Source organism: Canis lupus, chromosome 12 (assembly GCF_048164855.1).
Source record: "Canis lupus baileyi chromosome 12, mCanLup2.hap1, whole genome shotgun sequence".
Taxonomy (NCBI): Eukaryota; Metazoa; Chordata; class Mammalia; order Carnivora; family Canidae; genus Canis; species Canis lupus.
In genome coordinates, this window is record NC_132849.1 from 49,294,797 (window position 1) to 49,321,702 (window position 26,906).

At 41.2% G+C, this 26,906-nt stretch overlaps 1 protein-coding gene and 1 long non-coding RNA gene across 3 annotated transcripts in view; one reads left to right on the forward strand and one right to left on the reverse strand.

Annotated features, from left to right (window-relative positions):
* APOB (apolipoprotein B) overlaps nt 1-26,541 on the forward strand; it is a 37,395-nt gene extending 10,854 nt beyond the window's left edge. Inside the window, exons 11-29 of one of the 2 annotated variants that reach the window (XM_072770943.1) lie at nt 144-261; nt 368-514; nt 1,212-1,423; nt 1,697-1,934; nt 2,498-2,674; nt 4,022-4,213; nt 5,290-5,457; nt 5,914-6,125; nt 8,636-8,818; nt 9,621-9,742; nt 11,168-11,378; nt 11,947-12,122; nt 12,246-12,433; nt 12,909-13,054; nt 14,728-15,101; nt 15,624-22,820; nt 23,225-23,339; nt 23,441-23,624; nt 24,593-26,541. In XM_072770943.1, coding sequence (XP_072627044.1) covers nt 144-261; nt 368-514; nt 1,212-1,423; nt 1,697-1,934; nt 2,498-2,674; nt 4,022-4,213; nt 5,290-5,457; nt 5,914-6,125; nt 8,636-8,818; nt 9,621-9,742; nt 11,168-11,378; nt 11,947-12,122; nt 12,246-12,433; nt 12,909-13,054; nt 14,728-15,101; nt 15,624-22,820; nt 23,225-23,339; nt 23,441-23,624; nt 24,593-26,236 — 12,004 coding nt within the window. In that variant the 3' untranslated portion in view covers nt 26,237-26,541. Of the gene's footprint in view, nt 1-143; nt 262-367; nt 515-1,211; nt 1,424-1,696; nt 1,935-2,497; nt 2,675-4,021; nt 4,214-5,289; nt 5,458-5,913; nt 6,126-8,635; nt 8,819-9,620; nt 9,743-11,167; nt 11,379-11,946; nt 12,123-12,245; nt 12,434-12,908; nt 13,055-14,727; nt 15,102-15,623; nt 22,821-23,224; nt 23,340-23,440; nt 23,625-24,592 lie in introns of those variants that run through there. The other variant, XM_072770944.1, reaches the window with a different exon arrangement.
* Nucleotides 21-13,027, reverse strand: LOC140601667 (uncharacterized). The gene is made up of 4 exons (XR_012004672.1): nt 4,106-13,027; nt 3,470-3,579; nt 1,901-2,172; nt 21-487 (listed from the first exon to the last, which is right to left on the reverse strand). It is a non-coding gene; the product is annotated as an uncharacterized lncRNA (long non-coding RNA).
* Nucleotides 26,542-26,906: the final 365 nt, after the last annotated feature.

Here is a 26,906-nt window from a genome sequence, read left to right on the forward strand (position 1 = left end):
AGACCCCCCCCCCACCCCCGGCATCCTCTTTTGTTTTTCCACTGGCCATTTTGAGAGCAAAGACTTGAGAAATCTGCACACACAAGTTTGTATTTTAAGATAAACCTAGCTATGCTTGCTGAGTCCTAACTCTTATTCTGTAGCTATCATAAGGCAAATCCCGTGGTGACCCAGGACCTGCTGAATATTGCTGATTACCTGTTGGAACAGCTTCAAGACAGCTGCACTGGGAACGAAGATCACACCTACTTGATTCTGAGGGTACTTCCAATCTTCTGTATGATATGCATTGCTTCAGAAGCATTTTCCTGGACGCTCCCTACTTCTCCTTCGGCACTTGATTTGCCTTTGTTTCTTTTCAATGCAGGTCATTGGAAATATGGGCAGAACCATGGAGACAGTAGCCCCAAGACTCACGTCTTCCATCCTGAAATGTATCCAGAGCACAGAGCCATCACTGCTGATTCAGAAGGCTGCCATCCAGGCCCTGCGGAAAATGGAACTTAAAGATGAGGTGAGGTCCAAAGAGGAAGTCTAAATGTAAAAAAGGTTTATTTAGATTAGCGAGGAGGTGGAATAAGATTCTAAATCCCATCATTCTCCTGATTTCTAATTGCCAATTTCAAAAACCCTATTGACTTGACTGCCTGGTAGTATGTGGGCAAGAGAGAAATACTGTACCAAACTGCTACTCTAGCCTCAAAATATGAGATTTTAGCTTCATGCTGTCCCCCTACCAGATCAATCATCCCTCTCAGAAAGACATGCCTGATTTCCCCCAGTCTTCCCAAAGTGGGATAGTAAACCTGCCCCTACTTTGGGTGAAAATGACTTCAGAGCTTTGGAAAATGCCTTATTTAATCACCCCAAACTCTTACTGTCCCTTTCTACCTTTATTCTCACATTGAAATAATTTATGTTAAAATAAGTTTATTTCCACTTATAGTAGCAGATCTTCCTCAAGTCATCACTTGAGTACATTAATGCAGTTGAATGCAACATGCATATGATAGGAATCTTCTGAGACCCTTCCTTGAGATGGTTGTTCTGAGGGACTCCGGCAAGAAGATTCCATACCAGCATGTGAAAAGTTATTAGAAAGATGTTTGACTTGCACGTAGTAAACCATCAGCAAAGCACATCAGTGTTTGCCAGCCACATCTGTGTTCTGATCAAAGGACAGTGCGAACAGCCTCGTTTTTTGGCTATAGGTCCGGGAAGTCCTTCTTCAGGTTTTCCTCGATGATGCCTCTCCAGGGGAAAAGCGACTGGCTGCCTATCTCATGCTGATGAGAAGCCCTTCCCAGTCAGATATAAACCAAATCACCCAGCTTCTGCCACGGGAACAGAATGAGCAAGTGAAGAACTTTGTGGCTTCCCACATCGCCAACATCTTAAACTCAGAAGAATTGTATATCAAAGAGTAAGTAAGAGTCATTTTCCCCTGTCTGCCACAAAGGGAAAGAATCCTAAATCTCATTCCTAAAGGCCACTGCCTGCCCTTTACGGAGTGTTCTTTCTTCTGGGCAACATTCATGAAAAAGTGTAACAAAATTGAGCCACGCTCTTGGGCAAAGGAAATCCAGACCATTTGGTAGTAACTGTAATCCATATTTCCTTGGGGTGAGAAAGACAATGGATTTTTAACAGGATATGTATGCTAAAAATCCACTCCTTCTTTCCATTTTCCATCTAGCTTGAAAAAGTTAGTAGAAGGAGCTCTGAAAGGATCTCAGCTCCCAACCATCATGGACTTCTCAAAATTTTCCCGGAACTATCACCTATCCAAATCTGTTTCCCTTCCATCGCTTGACCCCATCTCAGGCAAAATCGAGGGAAATCTTATATTTGATCCAAATAATTACCTTCCTAAAGAAAGCATGCTGAAAACAACCCTCACCGTCTTTGGACTTGCTCCTGCTGACCTCTTTGAGGTATGTATGAGATGAAAAAGAAGAGGCTTACATCCTTTCTCCTGTTCTGTATGTACAACACCGTAAATAGCAAGTCAAGAGAGCCGTGAGTCAGCCTGGGGAGGAAATCCAATCAGGCAGTTGGTTCATACCATCAGTTTGAGCGTTTCTTTCCTCTCACCTTCTTTCCTTCCAGCTAATGGTTACTCAAAGTGGGACTCTGTAGTATTGATGGAAATGGAGATGTCTCAGGGAAGCCCTGAAAACCAAAATCCAACAAAATGCATAGGCTGTGCAATCAGACTGATCTGGTTCAAACCCCAAATTCATTCCCAGTCTGAATCTTTTGTTTGTTTATCCTCTCTGACCTTAGTGACTTCTGGAAAAGGATAAATAATAAATTCTACCTTTTAAGATTCTAGTAAGATCTAAATAAAACAACTCCCATGGTTGCTAATCTCAGCTCATACCCCATATTATTCATTAAATGCTTGTTTAATTGAATGGACATAAAGAGAGGAATTGGAGACTGACATACAACAAAGAAAGCTGATGGCATTTTCTTGCCTGATTCTCTTTCTCAGATTGGTTTGGAAGGAAAAGGCTTTGAGCCCACACTGGAAGCTCTTTTTGGAAAGCAAGGCTTTTTCCCAGACAGTGTCAACAAAGCTCTGTACTGGGTTGATGACCAAGTTCCTGATCATGTCTCCAAGGTCTTAGTTGACCACTTTGGCTACACCAAAGATGGTAAACGTGAGCAGGTATGTTTTTGTTAATAAAAGCTTCAGATCTCAGGACAAAAACATTTTTCTCCAAGCCTAGAAGTCATCGAGCAGCTATCTAGCTGAAGTGATAATTATGGCTATTATTAACCAGTCCTGTGGGGGTAAGGACTAGTGTCCTCTGCAGTTATAAGCCTCCTGGAGATTCAACATACCCAAGAGCCAGACTCATTCAAGGCCCTGTTACATAATTATTAACAGTGTAAACTAGGAGGCATGGGTTTGAATTCTGACTCTACTATCTTCAAACTGTGCACACGTGGGAAATTTCCTTGATATTATATCTGTTTCTACATCTCCAGAGTGCTAATAATCCATACTTCACCAGGTTACTTAAAGAATAAATAGAATAAAGTATGTAAAATGCTAAGCAGAGTGCCTGACTGGTACTGATTATTCAATAAGCAGATATTATAATTTTTGAATTCATATTTTCATTAACTGCTTTCTTTGGCTCTTATTCATATCAGTGTGCTAGCTAGTGGGAGCAAAATCTCCTTTGAAGCTAGCATAAGCCCCCACTTCAGGAGTAGAAAATAGATTGTATAATCTGGAGCTGCTTTTTCTTTAATTTTTTGCTACCCTAAGTGTTATTTAGTCATTGGCTCACATCAGAGTTTAGATGTAGCCCCACTGGGATCTACTGAATCAGAACCTGCATCTTAATGACATTCCCTAAATTGACTTGTATGTACACTTCAGATTGAGAAGCAGGGCAATAATTTACTCCTAGATGCTCATGATGGCCCCACCTACACCTTCTAATTTACTTACCTCCACTGGAGGCTGAAGGCCTTTGCTCTGTTTGTGTCTGTCAATCACTCTTCTTTCACATATCTAAACATCAGTCTATGGAGTTCTTCTTATATCAAAGAAGGACTTGTCTAGGATAGGGCATTTTTCAAGCTTTGGTCAATTTATATAGCAGGTACATTTTCTCCAGATACCCATAGTATTCGTCCCTCATCAAAGGCAAAAAGGGCAATCAGGGGAGGGGTGAGGGACAATCTTCCACTCCTGGTGAGCCCTAGGAATTCTGGTATCCTGAAGGACAGAGGTCCTTCTTAATATGCCTACATCCAAGTCAAGAATAGCATGGAAGCACCTGCTATCCCTGATAAGACCTCAGGTTCTTTTTTCATCTCAATTTGGAGTTATCTATCTTTCAGTAAAAGGTGGGAGTGATTTCAGTGGCTTCCCTACATCCCCACCTGTGTACTTCTGTTTAGCCCGTAATGGCTGAAGCAGATGGGCCCCACATCAAGACTCTAAAGGTGTTTGACAATGCTGACATCTCATTAGAAATTTTGTCATTAAAAATCCTAGGATATGGTCAATGGAATTATGCTCAATGTTGAGAGGTTGATCAAAGATTTGAAATCCAAAGAATTCCCAGAAGCCAGAGCCTACCTCCACATCCTGGGAGAGGAGCTTGGCTTTGTCAGGCTCCATGACCTCCAGCTCCTGGGAAAGATGCTGCTGAATGGTGTTCACACTCTTGCTGGTATCCCCCAGATGGTAAGTGGGTCAGGCCCCATCACAGACAATGAGATTAGCCCATGCTTTTCTTAGATCTCCCAGATTCCTTAAGATCTGTCCCACAAACCAGAGAAAGTACTTGTGCTTCTTCCAAAGAAGCAGGTTTGCCTTGAATTTCAGAGAGGAAGATTCTTGGGTTGCAAAGAATTGGTAACATTTAGAAATTAGACCATTCATAATGTGAGATATATCTTTTAAAGGTATTCATTTATTTATCTGGAAAATAATATTAAGTGTATCTCCCTCTATGCTACAAGTTCCCTAGATCTATGCTACAATGATTATGAAAGGATGTATTTGACAAACCATAGTGTACTATCTAAATATGAGCTATAGTTTTCATCATTATTAATTTATTAATAAGGGAGAAAATATCTAAATATATTCCCTGATATTTGATTAATAATAATGTTGGCTTTAAGAAACCAGATTTCAAGTTATTTTCTAGAAATGTCATTTAAAAAACCCAAAAGCAATGCATAGTAATATGTACATCATCTCGATAGCTCATTAGTTTAAAAAAATGGTTTTGGGGTGTCCAGGTAGCTCAGTCGATTAAGCAGCTGACTCTTAGTTTCAGCTCAGGTCCTAGAGTTGAGCCCTGAGTCAGGTTCTGGCATTCAACAGTGAGTCTGCTTGTCCCTCTCCCTCTGCCCCTCCCCCCTTTCTAAAATAATCCTTAAAAAAAGTGATTTTATCATAATAGATTATGCTTACGTAAACCCTCATTTCCATTTAGACTCCAAATAACTAGAATTAAGCCATGCCATTCAGGGCGACGTATAGCTCATAAAGCTCTGAGGCACAGCAATATTCTTAAGTGACTGAACCACTAGTTCAAAATGACATGGTATCTGTCTAGAGCAATTTCTTAAATCCCAATCTGTTGAAACCAATAATCATTGATTTTTATCAAATACTCAGCTAGTCAAAATATCCTAGTCTGTTCCTTTCTAGATAGAGAATAACTATTGTCTCATATGTGGGAGGGTACATTTCACAAATTCTGCTTTGATGAGGCTTTCTTATAGCTACTGTCCCCTGTTGATCTACAGATTGGAGAGGCCATCAGAAAAGGCCTAAAGAATGACTTATTTCTTCACTACATCTTCATGGACAATGCCTTTGAACTCCCCACTGGACTTGGGTTACAATTGCAAGTCTCCTCCTCTGGAGTCATCACTCCTGGAATGAAGGCCGGAATGAAGGTGGAAATGGCCAATGTAAGACCCTGCTCACTTTCTCATTCCTTAGATTGTTCATTTCCTCCATGGTGAGTTTCTTGTACAATTTTAAAATGTGTGCAGTTCAAGACGAAGTACATCATCATCATCTCCTTACTCATTTTTATGGAAAAGCTGTAGGATTCCACTAGGAGGCGCCACCTGGCTAGCTCCTAGCAAGCAATAAGGAGACACTAATTCTCAATAAATGAAGATTCCTTTTTTTCATCCTGTTATGCTTAAAGTTAACTTGGGCACTTCCTAGTGCTGGGTCTCAACATGGTCTGGTTCTGGGGAACTGGGAACATGGCTTTTCTTCCTCCTAAGATATCACAGTAATGTTTCCTGAGCTGTGAGTGATCCAGAGATGTTTGCCCAGGGATGGGGAAGGGTGGTTGATCTGACTGCACAGGGGCTGAGGTATTGAAGTTGAACAGGTCATTTTCTGATTTACAGTTGCTCACGGAGCTGGTAGCAAAGCCTTCTGTGTCCATGGAGTTTGTGACAAATATGGGCATCATCATCCCGGATTTTTCAAAGACTGGGATCCAAATGAACACCAACTTCTTCCACGAGACAGGTCTGGAGATGCAAATTGCCTTCAAAGCTGGAAGGCTCAAGTTTGTCATTCCTTCTCCGACAAGGCCAGTCAAGCTGTTCAGTGGCAGGTAATTCTGTCCATCAGATCACCAGCCAGTGTGAGAGGGACAGTTGAGACTGGATCCATGGGACTTGACTGCCTGAGATAATTCAGGGCCCCATGTACCTGGGGGGTGGGGGGGTGAGAGAAGGTTAACCTAGCTTAGACTCACCTAAACATTACAATTTCCTTGACTGTCCACATTTTACAAACTGACATTTAGGACTTACTAATTAATCACTCGATATTAGGTTTTTTGTTGTTGTTGTTGTTGTTTATTCGTTTGTTTTGAGAATGAAGAAACACAAACTCTAGAGAAATCATCCTTGGAAAATGAACATTTTTTTCATAGGAAGAACACCAGAGAACATACTGATCTGTGGTAGCTAGCTCAGTGGATAGAGCATGAGAGTCCTAATCTCATGATTATAGGATGCAGCATTTACGGAGAGCTCCATTTTCAATGATATCCTTAAACATTGATTTACCTTAGTTTCTCTATGTTGGACACCTTAATTTATTGATTTAAAAATAGTAAAAATAGTATTTAAGTGCCTAATATATACGAAGCCCATGGAATAAGATACACCTGACCTTCTAGTGCCCACAGTTCACAGGAAGGATGTACAGTAAAGCTATAAGTGCCAAGTGCTCAAGGAGAGGAAGCACCTGATACCTGAAGGCTGTCAGAGTTATGCAGACCAAAGAGAAAGGAATGAGTGTTCCCAGGCCAAGAGAAAAGAATGGCTTGAAGGAAAAAGAATAGGGTTTAGGAGCTATAAGAAAGTCGAAACTCAGTGTGGTATAGGGCACAGGGGTCGTGGAGGGAGGTGACAAAGGCTGGCAAGGGTCAGCCTTCTGAGCCATCTGAAAGATGTCGGACTCTTCTGAAGGCAGAAGAGTTTAAAATGGGACCATAAATAAAGCAAGGTTGGTGTTTTAGAGGGTGTATTCTGACACCAGAGCGGGGTGCAGATGGACAAATGTGACTGGAGACAGGGAGACTGGCTGGAGTCCGTCACACCCACCATGTGCATGAGAAATGCTCGCAGCCTGTACCAGATGGGGTCCAAGGAGGGTCCATGGAAGAGTGAGGCTACCCTAGAAATTTTTTGTGGATGGAAACATGAGCCCTTGGCAATTGATGGGAGGTGAGAAAGAAGAGGAAGAGCAGTGGGGAGTGCCTCTCGCTGAAACAGGGAAGCTGACAAACTCAGTTTGGGATATGCCACCTTTGAAGTCCTATAAAACAACTGGTTGGGATACCCAGCTGTCAGCAGGACCAATGGGTCTAAGCTCAGTAAACAGGCTGGAGCTACAAATACTGATTTGGGCGTCATCTGCAGATAGAGGTCGTTGAAGTCAAACAGCAATCGGTGTCAGGTAAATGTAACACTAGGACAGAAATGTGGAAAATGTGAATGTGTGAATCAGAAGAGAAGCAGCACGGAGTAAGGAAGGAGTGGCTGGAGAGGCGGAAGAAGAGCCAAAGCCGTAATAGGTCATAGAAGCCCAACAGAGGCCACCAGGGTGGATTGCCCCGTGGGCAGGCACTTAGAGTTCCAGCCTACCAGCAAGGCTTTTAGGGCACCCTTTAAAGGATGAAATAATACTGAGAAAAGAACATAGTATTTCAAAGAAAGCATCTTTCAATGAAATCAGAACATTGTTGAATTTTGTTGTACTCACCAATTTTTTTTAAGTACGTACTTGGAAGGAGGATTCCATAATCCTTTCAGAGGTTAGGGACTCTAAAGTCTTAATCCGGCCAGAAGTGAGCAGCTCTACCTAATGCTTCTGGGAGATCAAGGAATACGATGCCTAAGAATGTCCTTGGGAGTTGGGAGCAAGAAGGTGATTGGAGATGCCGATGGAGGCAGTCCCAGAAGCTCGATGGTGTGGCGTTCGGATCATAGTTCATGAGAAGCGTGTTGAAAGAGTGAAGACCACCAGGCAGACAAGTTTCTTGATTGTGAGGGACACAAGAGGGACTGAGCATGGAAAGAAAAGGATATGTGTGTGTGTGTGTGTGTGTGTGTGTGTGTGTGTGTGCGGTGTGTGCGCGCACAGGTGCAGTGGGAGAGGTGTGAGTGGGAAAGGTGACTTGGACTCATTTAATGTGGGAAAGAAGTGGAAAGAAGCATAAAGTAAGAGTTACCCTTAGGCTTCCTTTCACACGAGGGAAGGGGCACACCTGAGTTCAGGTCCCAGTGATCCTTATGCAACATCTCTGCGTCTCTGTTTCCTCAGTAAAACAAGGAGCCTCCTAATGCCTGCTGTTGTGGGGATCACAGCAAACGGAAGCAGACAACATAGTGCAATGTCTGAAACAGAAGAGTCACTGTGTTTCTTAGCCTTGTTGATGTTTGTACTATTAGTCGTCTCTGAGTAAATAAATAATTTGAGGTGGGTGTGGACAGAAGGGGGATAAAGAGCAGGGTAAGGGGGCAAATATCGGCCCTGCGACAGGCGACAATCAGTGTTGTTCACTTCAGTTCTTAACTTGAAGGTAACTCAGGTTTTTTCTTTCTTCACCAGTAATACATTGCATTTGGTCTCTACCACCAAAACAGAAGAGGTTGCACCTCTAAATGAGAGCCGCAAGTCCTGGTCGACTTGCAAGCCTCTCTTTACTGGCCTGGATTACTGTTCCTCGGGCGCTTACTCCACCGCCAACTCTCCAGAATCTGCCTCCTACTATCCGCTGTCCCGGGACACCAGGTCAGAGTTGTGCAGTGTCCCGCCCGGCATCTGCTCACCTTCTACATAATGGCCAGTAGGCAGGGCAAAGAAAAAACTGCTCTGTGTTGTAAGAGGCCTGTGCCACCAGCCTTAGGCCTTTGCACCATCCTTTAATTACTTAAAATAGCGGTCCTCTGTCCAACACACCTGAAGGGTACTTATATTCCTACCTAAACTTTGAGGGTAGGACTGGGTTTCCCCATAGGTGAGAAAGGGTGGGGCAGGGCTGGAAGGTAAGGAGTCATGACCCCTAAGAGAGGTCTTAGCTCAAAAAATAAACAGCCAAGGTAATTCTAGCACCCTCCCTCAAGGGAGCTGAAGCCATTACCAGTGAGAGATATTCCTTTAAAAGCATCTCTTTATAGGTGGTGTCATCACAGCACAGATTCCAATTTGTTCCTAATTCAGGGTCCAGGCTTCTGAGCCTCCAGACACATTAGCTTGACTTTTCCTAGAGCCTACTGATGTGTTTGAAGCCCCGGCCATGCTTCAGGGCTCCTTGTCTTCAACTCTCGCCACTTCCACTGCTTGTTCTCAGCTTTGCTGACACAACCTGCCAACTCCTGCTCTGTTTGTCCAAACACCCTGGAGTCTCCCTTTTCCCGTGAGCTCTTAGAGGGACTGAAAGGGATCAGAAAGGTCATCATTAGTTAGGGACAAAAGCCAATATTAAAATAAGGACCATATTTTTATTGCCATGGAGGCTGAGTTGTTTTGGGGCGGTAAACATCATCACTGAAAGCTCTAACATTATGCACCATATACACTGTGATATCTTTAGATTTGAGCTGGAACTGAAGCCCACCGGAGAAGTAGAGCAATATTCCGCCAGTGTATCCTATGAACTGCAGAGAGAGGGCGGAGCCTCGGTGGACACACTGACGTTTATAACTCAGACTGAAGGCAAGTATCTAGAGAGGGCTCCTCCCGTCTCTGCCTCAGTCTCAGGTCCAGGACTCACAAGGGGGACTTAATAATTTAATGTATTTTACAAATATTTACTGAATGCCTGAAAAGTGTCAGGCCACTTCTAAGACCTGAGGCTAGAACAAAAACAGTGGTGAAAAACTTTCTGCCTTCATGCTGTTTACAGCAAACAGCCCAACAAGTAAATATTCAGAATGTCAGATTGGAGCTGGGGAGAAAAACAGAGGCTACAGGAATCTGAGGAATGTCTGGAGTGGCAGGAATAAGGAAGGGGGAGGAAGACAGTGCTATTTGAAATGGTAAGGGAAAGTGTCACTGGTAAAAGAGCGTAAAAAAGAGACCTGAAGGAAATAAGGGCAGGAGCCATATGGAAAGGGTGTTACAGGCTGCGGGGCTAGCAGGTGCAAAGGCCCTGAGGCAGCTGTATGGCTGCCATGTTTGAGGAAAAGGAAGGAAGCTGGTATGACTGAAGCAGAGAGATCAGGAAGGAAAGTAGTAGAAGGTAGGTTCACAGAGATAGGGGGAGGTAGAGGAAGGAGGCTTATAGGCTGTGGCAAGGACATTGGTTTTTACTGTGAGTGAAATAGGAAGCCATTGGAGAGTTCTCATGAACTGATCTATGTTTATAGTGAGGAAAGACTTTAGGGGTCAAGGACAGAGAAACTAGTATATAGGCTATTGCAGTAATCCAAGCCAGAGACATGGGCACTTTGGATTAGGACAGTGGCAGAAGAGATCTAAGAAGTAGTTTGATTCTGCACATATTTTCAAGATTAGGCTTCTCGGGATTTGCTGTTAAGGTAGGTATTGAATGTAAGAGAGAAAATGGAATCAGAATGACTAAGTTTTTTGGCCTGAGCCACTGAAGAGTGGAGGTGCCATTTACCGAGATAGAAAAGGCTTGTGGAGAAGCAGGTTATAGGGGATGGGGCAACCTTAGATGTTAACTTTGGAAGATATTTTAATGTAGGGATAGGATGTCACAAAATTATTTCTTAAAGATTTTATTTACTTATTTGAAAGAGAGAGAGAGCATGAGCAGGGGGAGAGGCAGAGAGAGAGGAAGAAGCAGACTCACCACTGAGCAGGGAGCCCAACACAGGGCTCGATCCCAGGACCCCAGGATCATTACCTGAGCTGAAGGCAGATGCTTAACTGACTGACCCACCCAGGCACCCAGTATATCACGAAATTAAATGAGAAAAACAAAACCCACAAGAAAGCAGGTACAGACTGAACAAATGTATGAGCACCCCTGAGTTAGAAATTTAAGGTAAAATCCTAAACTTTGTCCTCATATGAGCACATTGAATGCTTAGGATTTCTCTGCCTTTTCCTCTCCTTCCTTCCTAAACATAGCTTCTGAAGACACGTCTTGATTCTCTTGTACCCTCTTTCCAGGTCTGAAGCAAACTGAGGCTGCTATGATGTTCAAATATAACCGGCAAAGTACAACTTTGTCTAGTGAAATCCAAATTCCAGATTTTGATGTTGACCTTGGGACAATCCTCAGAGTTAGTGATGAATCTGCTATGGAAAAAAAGTCTTACAGACTCACTTTGGACATTCAGAACAAGAAAATCACTGAGGTCACTCTCACTGGCCACGTAAGGTACAGAAGGCTCGGGGTAACCTGACCTGAACTACAAGCCTCTGTGACTCTCTCCTTTCTTCCTCTTTTAGCTTTAAGGCTGACCAAACCAGGGGCATCCCCCATCTGTAGTCCAAAGGGCAGATAGAGCCTTCAGTAATCTGACCCTCTGCACATGTCCAGTTGGACCTTCCTACCATTCACTGGGCATTTACTATTCATCAGACACTGTGCTGGGTGCCCTAGAGGAATTATCTCATTCTCATAATAAACTGCAACATAGATATGAGTTTCCCTGTTTTATAGATAAGAAAATGGTACCTCATGAGGATTAAATAATTTGACCAAAGCAATAGACCTAGTAAAGGGAACAGCAGGATTCATACGGTTTTTGAAAATCACTTCTTTCTCCCATGACTCCCTGGAAAGTCTTGAATTGATGCTGAAGTCGGCTTCCAAAGTTAATGAGCTCATTTTCGGAGCCATTCATGTATCTCATTTTTATCACCGCAAATGATACTTCTATTTGAGCCTACATATCTCCTTGGAATGGACGGTCATTGATCTCAAATGATTTTCTTCTCAATAGCTACGACAAGAGGGAAGAAGGAAAAATCAAAGGTGTTATTTCCATACCCCGTCTGCAAGCAGAAGCCAGAAGTGAAATCCTCACCCAGTGGTCTCCCACAAAACTGCTAGTCCACATGGACTCATCCGCTACAGCTTATGGCTTAACGATTTCCAAGAAGCTGGGATGGCGTTATGGTATGTACCTCCTCTCCCTGTGAGTGCTTCCAAGAGCACTATGGGCTTAAGGACAGTGTTGAGAGTCATGGCTTAGGGGCTGACCTGGTGCGGTTGATGATGATTTCACATGTGCATTTTCAGATGAAGAGAAGATTGAATTTGAATGGAACACAGGCACCAATGTGGATACCAAAAAAGCAGCTTCTAATTTCCCCATGGATTTCTCTGATTATCCTAAAAGCTTGCATATGTATGCCAATAGTCTCTTGGATCACAGAGTTCCTCAAACAGACATGACTTTCCGGCACGTGGGCTCCAAATTAATGGTTGTAAGTACAAATCAGTGAGTCAATAAATACAGGGTTATAACAACTAATTACATACTCAACCCTGAGTTAGGTAAAAGAGCATCCAAAGCTCGATAAGGTATGCTTCCTATCCCAGGGAATTCCTGGGGAGCAAACAAACATTCATGTATGCTTAGTCACCCTGTTACACAAGGCCGTGTGTGATAAATACCTAATGAATACTGCTAAGCAGAAGAGTTTACTGTGCCTATAATATCAAAGGAAGCTTCAGGACCCTGGCTAAGAGTTCGACTACATTATATATTCTTTTATAAAATACAGGAAGAGATCCATGACTAGCAACCAAATTCATAATTTTCTATGATTTGTTTTTAACTTTCAGTGTATCATTGTGCTTAGTGATTGATCTGTCAAATACAGATTATCACCTGATGTTAATTGTGCTTCAAGGCCCCTCCATACTCATTGCTCTAAAGAAGTTTCTATTACTTTGCAGGCAACAGATACATGGCTTCAGAAGGCATCTAGGAGTCTTCCTTATGCCCAGAATTTGCAAGATCACCTCAGTGGCCTAAAAGAATTGTACCTCCAGAAAATGGGATTGCCAGACTTCCATGTCCCAGAAAACATCTTCTTAAAAAGGTAAAAAAAAAAAAAAAAAAAAAAAAAAAAATCTTGAACCATGAAAAGTAAATGGAAAGATTTAGTTAGCATAATTTAGACTCTTTAAAACTCTTTAAATTTACATTTTCAAAGGAAGGAAGTAATTGAAGCATCTTAATGAGATTGAAAACTGTCACATAAACACAATGGCATTTTTGCATTATTGGACATGGGGTCTGAATGTGAACAGCGATGCAGTCAGAAGGAACCTAAGAAAGTAATTGGGGGATTTTGATACATTCACACAAAGAGGTTTTATGCACCGCAACCTGAATTTGGAAGCCATATAGTTTTCTCCATTATAAGTGAACTCCCCATTTGTTTGGGATCAGGATGCAGACATAACTGGTTTGTGAGAATTTGAGAATGACTAGAGAAATTGCTAACTTCAGGCTGGCTGTGGAGCTCAAGAGCGTCGGAAAACCTCAGGAGCATTGCAGGAAGGCAGCATCCTGAGAGGGCATTTCCCTTTAGCAACATGGCCTCATCCTTGTGGGGAAGTCAAGTTCCAAACCACTCAGTCCACTCCTCCAGTTACAAAGATACATGGGATGCTTTGCTTTATATCATGAAAATTAAAAAATCAAATACTGAAAAAAGTATAGTCTTTTCTAGATTGACTATTGTCTGTATTATCTTCAAGATTAAGAAAACAAGTAGCCTGTGTCTTATTGGCCTTTCCATAGTCTATGGCTGAGCAGCAAAGTTTAATAGACCAAGTAAATGTGAAAGGACTGAAGTCCACCAATGTACTGACATGGACAAAGCCTACTGATGATAAGAGGGAAAAATGTCATCCTCAGATGATCCAGGACCCTCTTCCCTCACTGCTAAGATTTCTGACCAATGGTGTTCTTTGTGCTATAGGGGAGACAGATCTTAGAATTGGACAAGGCTTAATTGTGCATCCTCTCATTGAGTGTTGTGGTCCTGGATAGGCAGTAGCTTATTGGAGTCATGCAATCAACAATTTATTTGCGTAACATCTAAATCTTGCTGTTCTACTTTATGATAAGTTTTCATAGTAGTCCACTGTATGTACATAGTATTGAAAAGATTACAAAGGACTTTTAGGTAGCCAAGACCAGCTCTGTGAGGTCAGCAGAAATGGTACTGTTATCCCCACTATATAGATAACATGACTGAGACTCAGAGAGGCACACACACACACACATAGCATCACCACTCTGGAAGCTAAAACTATAGCCTGAGATTACTGCCTCCCACACCGGCACTCTTTTCACATACCCAGTTGTCTCATTTCAGTTTAGAAAATATGAAGTACCAAGTGTCACATGTGTGTAAGATGCTAGACTAGGTGTAGTGAGAAGATAAAAACCAGTAAGGTGTCATCCTTCCTCCCAGGAAGAGCTTGTAGACACTGACTGGCAAATGAACAAGCACGTGCTAATTATGTAAGCAAATTTGAGGTAGATGTAAGGGACCGGTCCTTGAAGGGCTTTGAATGGATTTGAGTGTTGAATGGATGGAGGTGAAAAGCACAATTGCAAACACAGGGAGCAGTGTGAGGAAAAGCACAGGATGGGTTTGGGAATGGGGCACACGCACAATTGCTTGGAAGGTCAGATAGCAGGGAACTTTGAGTTCTCGATGTCTGACCATGGAGATGTTGTCTTTGTTGTTCATTTTAGTGATGGCCGAGTCAAATACACATTGAACAAGAACAGTGTGAAAATTGAGATTCCTTTGCCTTTTGGTGGAAAATCCTCCAAAGAGCTGAAGATGTCAGAGACTATTCAAACACCAGACCTCAACTTCAAGTCCATAGGATTCTACCTACCATCTCGGGAATTCCAGGTCCCCACTTTTACCATTCCCAAGTTGTATCAACTCCAGGTGCCTCTCTTGGGTGTTCTAGACCTCTCTGCAAATATCTACAACAATCTATACAACTGGTCTGCCTCCTACACTGGTGGCAACACCACCAACAACCACTGGAGCCTTCAGGCTCAATACCACATGAAGGCTGACTCTGTGGTTGACTTGCTGTCCTACAGTGTGCAAGGTGAGCCATGGTTGGGTAGAGAGTACACAGGGTTAATCCATTGCAGGCTCTGGTGGGATAGTCTCCTCTGGGAAGGAAGGGACTTGGGCTTTTGTACAGATATTTTCCTTGCTATTCGGAAGCCAATTCATCCATTCATTCATTCAGCTAATAGAAATATTTATTAAACGTATAATACGTACCAAGCATTCTACTGAGGCAGTAACAGAAGAAGCAGACCACTAAAATAGCAATGAAAATCCAAGATAGGAGGTGCTATGATAGGGTCTAGTGGATAAGTATAAGGGACAAAGGAGCACTTGATAAGGGGACTCAACAAGATCTGTGGTGGTCAGGGAAGCATTTTGTTGTCAGATTTTATGCTTGTGTTATGGATGGAGGAGAGAGTTACATGACTAACCGAGATCAGTGGGGCTCTATTTGGGAGTGGGGGGTACTTTATTATTGAATGACATTTAACATAGCAATTTATCTGGGAGTTTACTATTTAATTTAACTAATGTGTTTTCATTTCTATATCAGGATCTGGAGAAACAACCTATGACCACAGGAATACATTCACATTATCATGCGATGGGTATCTTCACCACAAATTACTGGATTCAAATATGAAATTCAGTCATGTAGAAAAAATTAGAAATAATCCAGCCTCCAAAAGTGTGCTAACATTTAACACCTCTACTGCCTGGGGACCTCAGATGTCTGCTTCATTACATTTGGACTCAAAAAAGAAACATCATTTGTATGTCAAGGAAGCCAAGATTGATGGGCAGTTTACGGTCTCTTCGTTCTATGCCAAAGGCATATATGACCTGTCTTACCAGAGGGATTCTACTACAGGCCAGTTAAGAGGAGAGTCCAACCTGAGGTTTAACTCCTCCTACCTGCAGGGCACCAACCAGATAACAGGAAGATATGAGGATGGAACTGTCTCCCTAACCTCCACCTCGGATCTGCAAGATGGCATCATTAAAAATACTGCTTTCCTGAGATATGAGAACTACGAGCTGACTCTGAAATCTGACACCAGTGGGAAGCATGAAGACTTCGCCACTTATAACAAAGTAGATATGACCTTCTCTAAGCAGAATGCATTGGTACGTTCTGAATATCAGGCTGATTACAAGTCATTAAGATTCTTCACACTGCTTTCTGGATCACTAAATTCCCATGGCCTTGAATTAAATGCTGATGTTTTGGGCACTGACAAAATTAATAGTGGTGCTCACAAAGCAACACTAAGGATTGCCCAAGATGGAATGTCTACCAGTGCAACTACCAACTTGAAGTATAACCCTCTGGTGCTGGAGAACGAGCTGAATGCAGCACTTAGCCTCTCTGGGGCATCTGTGAGATTAACAACGAACGGCCGCTTCAGGGAACACAATGCAAAATTCAGTCTAGACGGAAAAGCCGCCCTCACAGAAGTATCATTGGGAAGTGCTTATCAGGCCATGATTTTGGGCTTTGACAGCAAAAATGTCTTCAACTTCAAAATCAGCCGGGAGGGCCTTAAACTTTCAAATGACATGATGGGATCCTATGCTGAGATGAAGCTTGACTACACGAACAACCTGAATATTGCAGGGTTGTCACTGGACTTCTCTTCAAAACTGGACAACATTTATAGCTCTGACAAGTTTTATAAGCAAAATTTTAATGTACAGCTACAGCCCTATTCTCTCGTAACAACTTTAAGCAATGACCTGCAATTCAATGCTCTGGATCTGACCAACAGTGGGAAATTACGGCTAGAACCCCTGAAGCTGAATGTGGGTGGAAACATAAAAGGAGTCTACCAAAACAATGAAATAAAACACATCTACACCATTTCTTATGCTGACTTATCAGCAAGTTATAAAACAGATACTGTAGCTAAAGTTCAAGGTACAGAGTTCAGCCATCGGCTCAACACAAATATCGCTGGGCTGGCTTCAGCCATTGACATCAGTACAAGCTACAACTCGGACTCGCTCCATTTCAGCAACATTGTTCACTCTGCAATGGCCCCTTTTACAATGACCATCGATGCACTTACAAATAGCAATGGGAAACTGAGTTTCTGGGGAGAGCATACTGGGCAGCTGTATAGCAAATTCCTATTGAAAGCAGAACCTCTGGCCCTTACTTTCTCCCATGATTACAAAGGATCCACAAGTCACCATCTCCCTTTGAAGAGCAGCATCACTACTGGCCTTGATCACAAAGTCAGTGCCCTGCTTACTCCGGCTGAGCAGACAGGCACCTGGAAGGTCAAGACCCAGCTGAATGAAAATGAATACAGCCAAGACTTCGATGCTTACAATGATAAAGACAAAGTTGGTGTGGAGCTTAGAGGACGAGCCCTGGCTGAACCCACCATGATAGACTTCTCGATTCCAGTGCCATTTTTGCTCAGTGAATACATAAACATAATTGATGTTTTAGGGATGAGGGATGCTGTTGCCCAACCCCAAGAATTCAGTGTTGTTGCTTCTGTAAAATATGACAAGAATCAAAATGTCCACACCATTAACCTCCCATTCTTTGAAAGCCTGCCAGAATATTTTGAGGAGAAACGAATGGTAATTATAACAGCACTGGAAACCATACAGAGAGAATTGAAACTCATCAATATTGATCAATTTGTGAAGAAATACAGAACAGCCTTGGACAAACTCCCACAGCAAACCTATGGTTATCTGAATTCACTCAATTGGGAGAGACAAGTTTCAAGTGCCAAGGAGAAACTAATTACTCTCATAGAAAATTATAGAATTACAGAAAATGATGTACAAATTGCACTGAACAATACCAAAATCAGCCTTAATGACAAACTGTCTCAACTAAAAACATATGTGATACAATTTGATCAGTATATTAAAGATAATTATGATTTACGTGATTTTAAAATAGCAGTTGCTAAGATTATTGATCAAATCATTGAAAAACTGAAAATTCTTGATGAACATTATCATATCCATGTAAATTTAGTAAAAACAATCCATGATGTGTGTTTGTTTATTGAAAAGACTGATTTTAACAGAATTGGAAATAGCACTGCATTTTGGATTCAAAATGTGGACACTAAGTATCAAATCAAAATCCAGATACAAGAGAAATTGCAACAACTCAAGACACACATTCAGAATATAGACATCCAGCACCTTGCTGACCAGTTAAAACAACAGGTGGAGGCTCTTGATGTCAGAGTTCTTTTAGATAAGTTGAGAATTACAATTCCATTTCAAAGAATAAAGGAAATTATTGAGCATGTCAGAAACTATGTTGTAAATCTTATGAAAGATTTTGAAGTAGCTGAGAAAATCAATGTGTTTGGAACCATGTCCCATAAGTTAATTAAGATGTATGGAATAGACCGACACATCCAGGTTCTAATGGATAAATTGGTACAGTTGGCCCACCAATATAAGTTGAAGGAGACTGTTCAGAAGCTAAGCAGTGTCCTACAACAAGTTAAAATAAAAGATCACTTTGAGAAATTAGTTAAGTGTATTGATGATGCTATCAAGCAGCTTAAAGCATTCTCTTTTAAGAAAATCATTGAAGGAGTAAACAGATTCCTTGACATGTTGGTAAAGAAATTAAGATCATTTGATTATCACCAGTTTGTAGATGAAGCCAATAACAAAATCCATGAGGTGACCCAGAGACTCAATGGTGAAATCCAGGCCCTGGAACTTCCACAGAAAGCTAAAGCACTGAGACTATTTATAGAAGACATCAAAGCCACGGTCTCAGTCCATCTGGAAAACCTTAAGGGCACCCAAATAAGTCTATTCTTCGATTGGTTGCAGGAGCCTTTAAATTCAACATCTTTAACCTACATAAAAGAGAAATTCCAAGAGACCCTAGAGGATATACGAGAGCGAGTGTATCAAATGGACATTCAGCGGGAAGTTAAGCGGTACCTGTCCCTGGTTGGCCAGGTTTACGGCACACTTGTCACTTACATTTCTGACTGGTGGAGTCTCGCCGCTAAGAACCTTACTGACTTTGCAGAACAGTACTCTATCCAATACTGGGCTGAGAACTTGAAAGCCTTAGTAGAACAAGGGTTCACTGTTCCTGAAATCCAGACCACCTTCGGAACCATGCCTGCCTTTGAAGTCAGTCTCCGTGCTCTTCAGGAAGCTACATTTCAGACTCCAGACTTCATAGTGCCCCTGACAGATTTGAAGGTTCCATCAGTTCAGATCAACTTCAAAAAGTTGAAAGATATAGAGATTCCACCCAAGTTTACCACACCAGAATTTACCATCCTTAATACCTTTCATGTGCCCTCCTTTACAATTGACTTGGTAGAACTAAAAGCAAAGATCATCAGAACCATTGACCAGATGCTGTCCAGTGAGCTGCAGTGGCCAGTTCCAGAAATGTACCTGAGGGACCTGGAGGGAGTGGACACCATTCTTGCTAGCATCACTCTGCCAGACTTCTGTTTGCCAGAAATCACAATTCCAGAATTCATAATCCCAAATTTTGATTTTAAAGATTATCAAGTTCCTGACCTTCACATACCAGAATTCCAGCTTCCCCGCATGCCACACACAGTTGAAGTCCCAACTTTTGGCAAGCTGCATAGCATTTTGAAAATCCAGTCTCCCCTTTTCACGTTAGATGCAAATGCTGACATTCAGAATGTAACTACTTCAGGGAACAAGGCGGAGATCGCAGCTTCCATCACCGCCAGAGGAGAGTCCAAATTAGAAGTTCTCAGTTTTGATTTTCAAGCCAATGCACAGCTTTCAGACCCTAAGATTAGTCCACTGGTTATGAAACAATCTGTGAGGTTCTCCAGCAAGTACTTGAAAACAGAGCATGAGAGTGAAGTGCTGTTTTTTGGAAATGCCATTGAGGGAAAATCAAACACAGTAGCAGGTTTACACACAGAAAAAAATACACTGGAGCTTAGTAATGGTGTGCTCGTCACGATAAACAATCAGCTCACTTTGGACAGCAGCACAAAGTACTTCCACAAATTGAACATCCCCAAACTGGACTTCTCCAGCCAGGCTGAGCTACGTAATGAAATCAAGACCCTGTTGGAATCTGGACACATAACATGGACTTCTTCTGGACTAGGGTCTTGGAAATGGGCCTGCAACACATCCTCAGATGAAGGAGCACATGAATCACAAGTTAGCTTTACTATGAAAGAAGCCATGGCTTCCTTTGGATTGTCTAATAAGATCAGTAGCAAACACCTAAAATTAAGCCAAAACTTGGTTTTTGAATCTAGCTTCCCTGACTTTTCTAAATTTGAAATCCAGTCACAGGTTGAATCCCAGCATGTAGGCCACAGCGTTCTAGCCGCTAAAGGCACAGCACTGCTTGGAGAAAGGAAGGCAGAGATAACTGGCAACCATAATGCTCATTTAAATGGAAAAATTATTGGAACTTTGAAAAATTCTCTTTTCTTTACAGCACAGCCATTTGAGCTTACTGCATCCACAAACAATGAAGGGAATTTGAAAGTTAGTTTTCCATTAAAATTGATTGGGAAGGTAGACTTCTTGAACAATTATATACTGCTTTTGAGCCCTAGCACCCAGCAAGCAGGTTGGCAAGCAAGTGCCAGGTTCAATCAGTATAAGTACCATCATAATTTCTCTGCTGGAAACAATGAGAACAGTGTTGAGGCCCACATAGGAATAAATGGAGAAGCCAACCTGGATTTCCTCAACATTCCTTTGACAATTCCTGAAATGACTCTACCTTACACAACACTCACAACTCCCCACGTGAAAGATTTCTCCTTATGGGAAAAAACAGGCTTGAAGGAATTCTTGAAGACGACAAGGCAGTCATTTGATTTAAGTGTAAAGTCTCAGTATAAGAAAAACAAAGATAAGCATATCATCCCAATTCATTTTTACATGAAAGATTTCCAGGTATTGAGTACCCCAGGTGATATTTTCATTCCAGCCATGGGCAACATTACCTATGACTTTTCCTTTAAATCAGGCCTCATCACACTAAATACCAATGTTGGACTATATAACCAGTCAGATATTGTTGCTCATTTCCTAACATCCTCTTCTTCTGTCATTGATGGACTGCAGTACAAATTAGAGGGCACCTCAAGTTTGACGAGGAAAAGAGGCTTGAAGCTAGCTACAGCTTTGTCTCTGAGTAATAAATTTGTGGAGGGCAATCATGACAGTACTATTAGTTTGACCAAGAAAAACATGGAGGCATCAGTGACAACCTCTGCAAAAGTCCAAATTCCCATTTTGAGAATGAATTTCAAGCAAGAACTTAATGGGAATACCAAGTCAAAGCCTACTGTCTCTTCATCCATTGAATTAATATATGATCTCAATTCCCCCAAACTCTACTCTACTGCTACAGGGAGAGTCAACCACAAACTCAGCTTAGAGAGCCTCACCTCTTACTTTTCCATTGAGTCATCTACCAAAGGAGATGTCAAGGGTTCAGTCCTTTCACGGGAATATTCAGGATCTATTGCCAGTGAGGCCAGCACTTACTTGAATTCCAAGAGTACTCGGACTTCAGTGAAGCTGCAAGGGGCTTCCAAAGTTGATGGTATCTGGAACCTTGATGTAAAAGAAAATTTTGCTGGAGAAACCACTCTGCAACGCATCTATGCCATCTGGGAACACAATATGAAGAATTCCTTACAGCTAGAGGACTTGTTTTCATCATCTGGAGAGCATACAAGCAAAGCTACCCTGGAACTCTCCCCATGGAAAATGTCAGCCCTTGTTCGGGTCCATGCAAGTCAGCCAAATTCCTTCCTTGAAATCAATTACCTTGACCAGGAGATGTCTCTGAATGCTAACACTGAGAACCAGAAGGTCAGCTGGAAAAGTGAGGTCCAGGTTCATTCTGAGTTCTTCCAAAACAACATACAGCTTTCCAATGACCAAGAAGAAGCACGCCTTGACGTTGGAAGTTCCTTAAAAGTGTCCCTATGGTTCCTCAAAGATATCATCCTTCCAATTTATGACAAGAGCTTATGGGACCTCCTCAAGCTGGATGTCACCACCAGCATCGATAAGAGACAGTATCTTCATGCTGCAACTGCCCTTGTATACACCAAAAACCCCAAAGGCTATCATTTCTCTGTCCCTGTGCAAGAATTGGCTGATAAATTCATTATTCCCAGGCTGAAACTAAGTGACTTAAATTCAAGTTTTGTCATACCTACATTCCAAGTCCCATTTACAGATCTTCAGGTTCCATCCTACACAATTGATTTCAGTGAAATAAAACTCTACAAGAAGCTAAGCACTTTGCCATTTTCCCTCAATATACCAATGCTACCCAAAGTGAAGTTCCCCAAAATTGATGTGTTAACAAAATATTCTGAACCAGAAGACTCCTCAGTTCCCTTTTTTGAGATAATTGTTCCTGCATCTCAATTAACTGTGTCCCAGTTCACTCTTCTACAAAGTAGTTCAGGTGACAGTGCTGTTGAGTATCTAAATGAGGTGGCTAGCAAATTTGCAGACTTTGAGTTGCCAGCTATTACCATACCTGAGCAGACTATTGAGATTCCTTCCATTAAGTTCTCTGTGCCTGCTGGAATCTTCATTCCATCCTTTGGAGCACTGACTGCACATTTTGGAGTGGTCTCTCCTCTGTATAATGCTACTTGGAGTGCTGGTTTGAAAAACAAAGTAGAATATGTTGAAACGTTCCTGAATTCCACATGCAGTTCAACCATTCAGTTCCTGGAATATGATCTAAATGGTAAGAAATTGTCCTGACTCCTCTTCTATATGCTCTATATTTGCAATGAGAGTTGTGAATAAATAATTACATATTTTTGTAAGAATGGAAGCATAATTACTCTCCATAGCAAAATTTTAAAAAGAGAGAAAGAGAAGGATATATACCCCGCCTGTAAAAATCACCCTGTAGAAAATTTACTGACATTCCAGAGGAATAGATTTAAAGAAAAAAAATTTTTTTTTCTGTGATGATAGTAGGGCTAATAATGTCTCTTTCTAACTATTTATTTTTGTTAAACAGGGACTGCATGTTTCAAACATGTGAAGCATGTAGTTAAGATGGAATTCTCCTGGTTTTTACAATGAAAATATTTATGTCCTGCAGTTATTAATCTAATAAAATATAACATTTCTCCTCTACAGTTGTGGGAACACACAAAATTGAAGATGGCATGTTAGTCTGTAGGACAAAGGGAACATTTGCACACCGTGACATCAGTGCAGAATATAAAGAAGATAACAAATATCAAGGACTTCAGTATGGAACTTTTATGGAAATCTCATCTCTTTTCAAATCATTGTCATTTTTCCCATCTTGATACCCCTTTCATGATGGTTCATCTGCTTTTCTGCTTTCAGGGACTGGAAAAAAGAGATTCGCCTGGACATCACCAGCCCAACATTCACTGATGCCCATCTGCACTACCAAGTAAATAAGAATTACCTCTCCTATTTGGTGGCCTCCCCAGCTGTAGGCACTGTGGCCTTCGACATGGAAGACAATAACCGTACCTTAAAATTGAACCTGTACTATCGCCCTCAGGTGAGTCCCATCTAATGGGTTACACATCCCAAGAGCGAAAAGAGAATTTGGGCAGATCAATTCAATTTAATGCAAAGTACTCTCTCGAGCCTTTCCCAAAGTAGATGAAACCAAGCAATGAACAGGTTGAACTTTTTGTCTGAGAAACTACTCTCCAGAATGTACTACCATGATTTTATTGATTTTAAGTATTGCCGGACCCATAACATCCTATTTCCACTATTATTATTTCTTTCTTTTTTTTTTTTTTTACTTTATGGCAAATTTAGAATGGTGAGAGTTATGCCTCATCACCTAAATCATGAGCAAACTCTGCCATATGCTGAGTACACTTTTCAGATAGGGGCTTCTGGAGTATTCGAGGCTTCAAAATTCTTCTCTGCAAAAGAAGCATTAACTGAGATGCCAGATTTCTCTCATGTACTTTACAAGCTCTGTCAGGCCAAATCAAAGATGCCATTAGTAGAGAAGAAGCAAGCAGGTTCTATTGCTAAAATCTGAGAATGAATGGCTCCTCATAGTGGTATTCTAGGTCTCTGCTCAATGGGTCTGGACTTATTCCTTTTTGCTACTTCTCTTTTCTCTGAATTAGTCTTCTCCTGTCTTTTTCTCCACTTTCTCCTCCCCCTACCGCTCTCCCTCCTCTTCCTCCTCTTCTAATCTTCAGTCCTAACAAGGCCTTAATGTTAAGTGTTACTATGTAAATGGCATGCATAATTTTATCCTTTCTGGGGCGAAGGATAAAGAGAAATTAACAACAGTGAACTGGTTTAACCATAAGACAAACACATGAACTGACATATGAAAGATAAATCCCTTCAGAATATGAAAGATCCTCTGATCTTGACTTTTAACAGCTAATGAAGTTTTAATGTAGTATATTATGTAATCAGGATAATTGAAAAACATGCTCTTTTCATCTGGTTTTTGTGTGTGTATGTGTGTTTTGTTTTGTTTGCTGGTTTTAGTCCTCTCTAGATAAAAAACTCAACATATTCAAAACTGAGTGGAGGTACCGGGAATCTGATGAGAAAAATCAGATCAAAGTCAGCTGGGAAGAAGAGGCAGTATCTAAACTACTAACCTCTCTCAAAGACAATGTGCCCAAGGCCACAGGGGCCCTTTATGACTATGCTAACAAGTACCACCAGGAGCACACAGGACTCGACCTGACGGATGCTTCTTCAAAACTGAGAAGAAGTCTGCAGAACAGCGCTGACTGGGCCTATCACAGTGTCTTGGAGAAGATTGATAAGGCAGATTTAGGGTTCCAGAGCATAGCCAAAGGTACCACTAGAACCTACCAGCAGTGGAAGGACAAGGCCCAGGATCTGTACCAAGAAATGTTATTAGCTCACAGAGACCAAGGTGATTTCCAGGGACTCCAGAAAGACATGTTTGACAGATTAATGGGAGTTACTCAAGAATACAAAGTCACAGTCAGTCATCAGATTGACTCGTTGATTGATTTCCTGAAGTTCACTAAATTCCAGCTTCCAGGAAAACCTGGGACATACACTAAAGATGAACTCTGCACTATGGTCATGAAAGAAGTAGGGCAGGTGCTGTCCCAGGTATATTCAAAAATCTATAGTGGGTTCGAAATATTGTTTTCCTATTTCCAAGACCTGATGGAGAAATCTGAATTAATCAAGGACCTAGAGATTAAAATCCCTTTTGATTCAAAGAGCTATAAACTAATAGATGTAATCTTGGAGTTTGGGAGAGTGTTGAAATCTTTATCACAAAAGCCACAGGATGCATTTAATAACCTTCAGTCTATCAATACTACAGAGATGCTAAGTGATCTTCAGAGATATTTACAAAGAGCTTTCCAAAAGATAGAAGAAGAAATTCAACGCTTAAAGGAGAAGAAATTTACTTATCTCATTAATCATATTCAACACAAGATCAACATAATCTTCAACAAATATATTCCATATGTTTTTGAATTCCTGAAAAGAAACCTATACCTTAACTTTGGCAAGTTTAATGAACTTGTTCAAAACCAACTTCAGGAAGCTTCTCAACAGTTACAGCAGCTCCATCAGATCATAAAAGATCTTCGCAAAGAATATGTTGATTCAAATGTGGTCAGCTGGACATTGAGGTACTATGAACTTGAAGAAGAAATCATCAGCTTGATCAAGAACCTCGTGGATGTCCTTAAGGACTTCCACTCCAAATACACTGTCAGTACTGCTGACTTGGTTTCCCAACTCTCAAGTAAAGTTGAGCAGTTTGTGCAAAAAGATATTCAGGAATACCTTAGCATCCTTATTGATGCAGATGGAAAGGGGAAAGAGAAGATTGCAGAGCTTTCTACTAGCACTCAGGAAATAATTAAAAGCTGGGCCAATGCAATGAAGGAAATCATTTCTGACTACCACCAGCAGTTCAGATATAAACTACAGGATTTTTTAGACCAACTCTCTGATTACTATGAAAAATTCATTACTGAGTCCAAAAGATTGATTGACCTGTCCATTCAAAATTACCACATGTTTCTGAGATATATCACTGAATTACTGAAAGAGCTACAATCGGCCACAGTCAATAACATGATCCCCTACATAAAAGTTTCTCCAGGAGAATTTACTATCACCTTATAATTCTTATAGCAATTTCATTTATTCTTCTGTTCCAATTAAACTTTCATACAGTAGGAGAAAATTCAAACTGTATGTATTGATAAAACCATACACTGAGCCAGCCTTATGGCAAGCAGCTAACTATAGGCAGAAGCATGTATGAACTGGATCTGCACTAAAGCTGGAATAAGATCTCTAAAGGTCTCTCAACTCTGGGAAATAACTTTTTTTTTTTTTTTTGCAAGTTAAAGAAAATCAGGATCTGAGTTCTTTTACTAAACTTGGGGAGGGAGAACAAATAAATGAATTCTTTATTGTGTATCATAGCTCTCAGTTTGGTTCATTCATATTGAAAGGTAGCAAAATGAAGGTATTGATTCAACTCTCTGGCATTTCAACACTTTTAGAAGAATACACACTGAGTTTAGGATAATAGAATAAAAGAAGAAAGGGGGAAATTGAGGAGGGAAATATTTTGCCACCTAAAAAAATAAAAGGTAACTGATATCAGGGATTGTATTCAAGTGTAAAGAAAAAAAAAAGTGTAAAGGAAGAACTATTTGCAAAGGCTTTCACATAATTTGATCCCAAAGAAGAACTCATTTGTCTTCATGTGCCACATACTCTTCCTCGCCCACCAGTCTGCCCTCTCTAAGCAAGGCTCTCTACTGGGCTCTGAGATAAACCAACA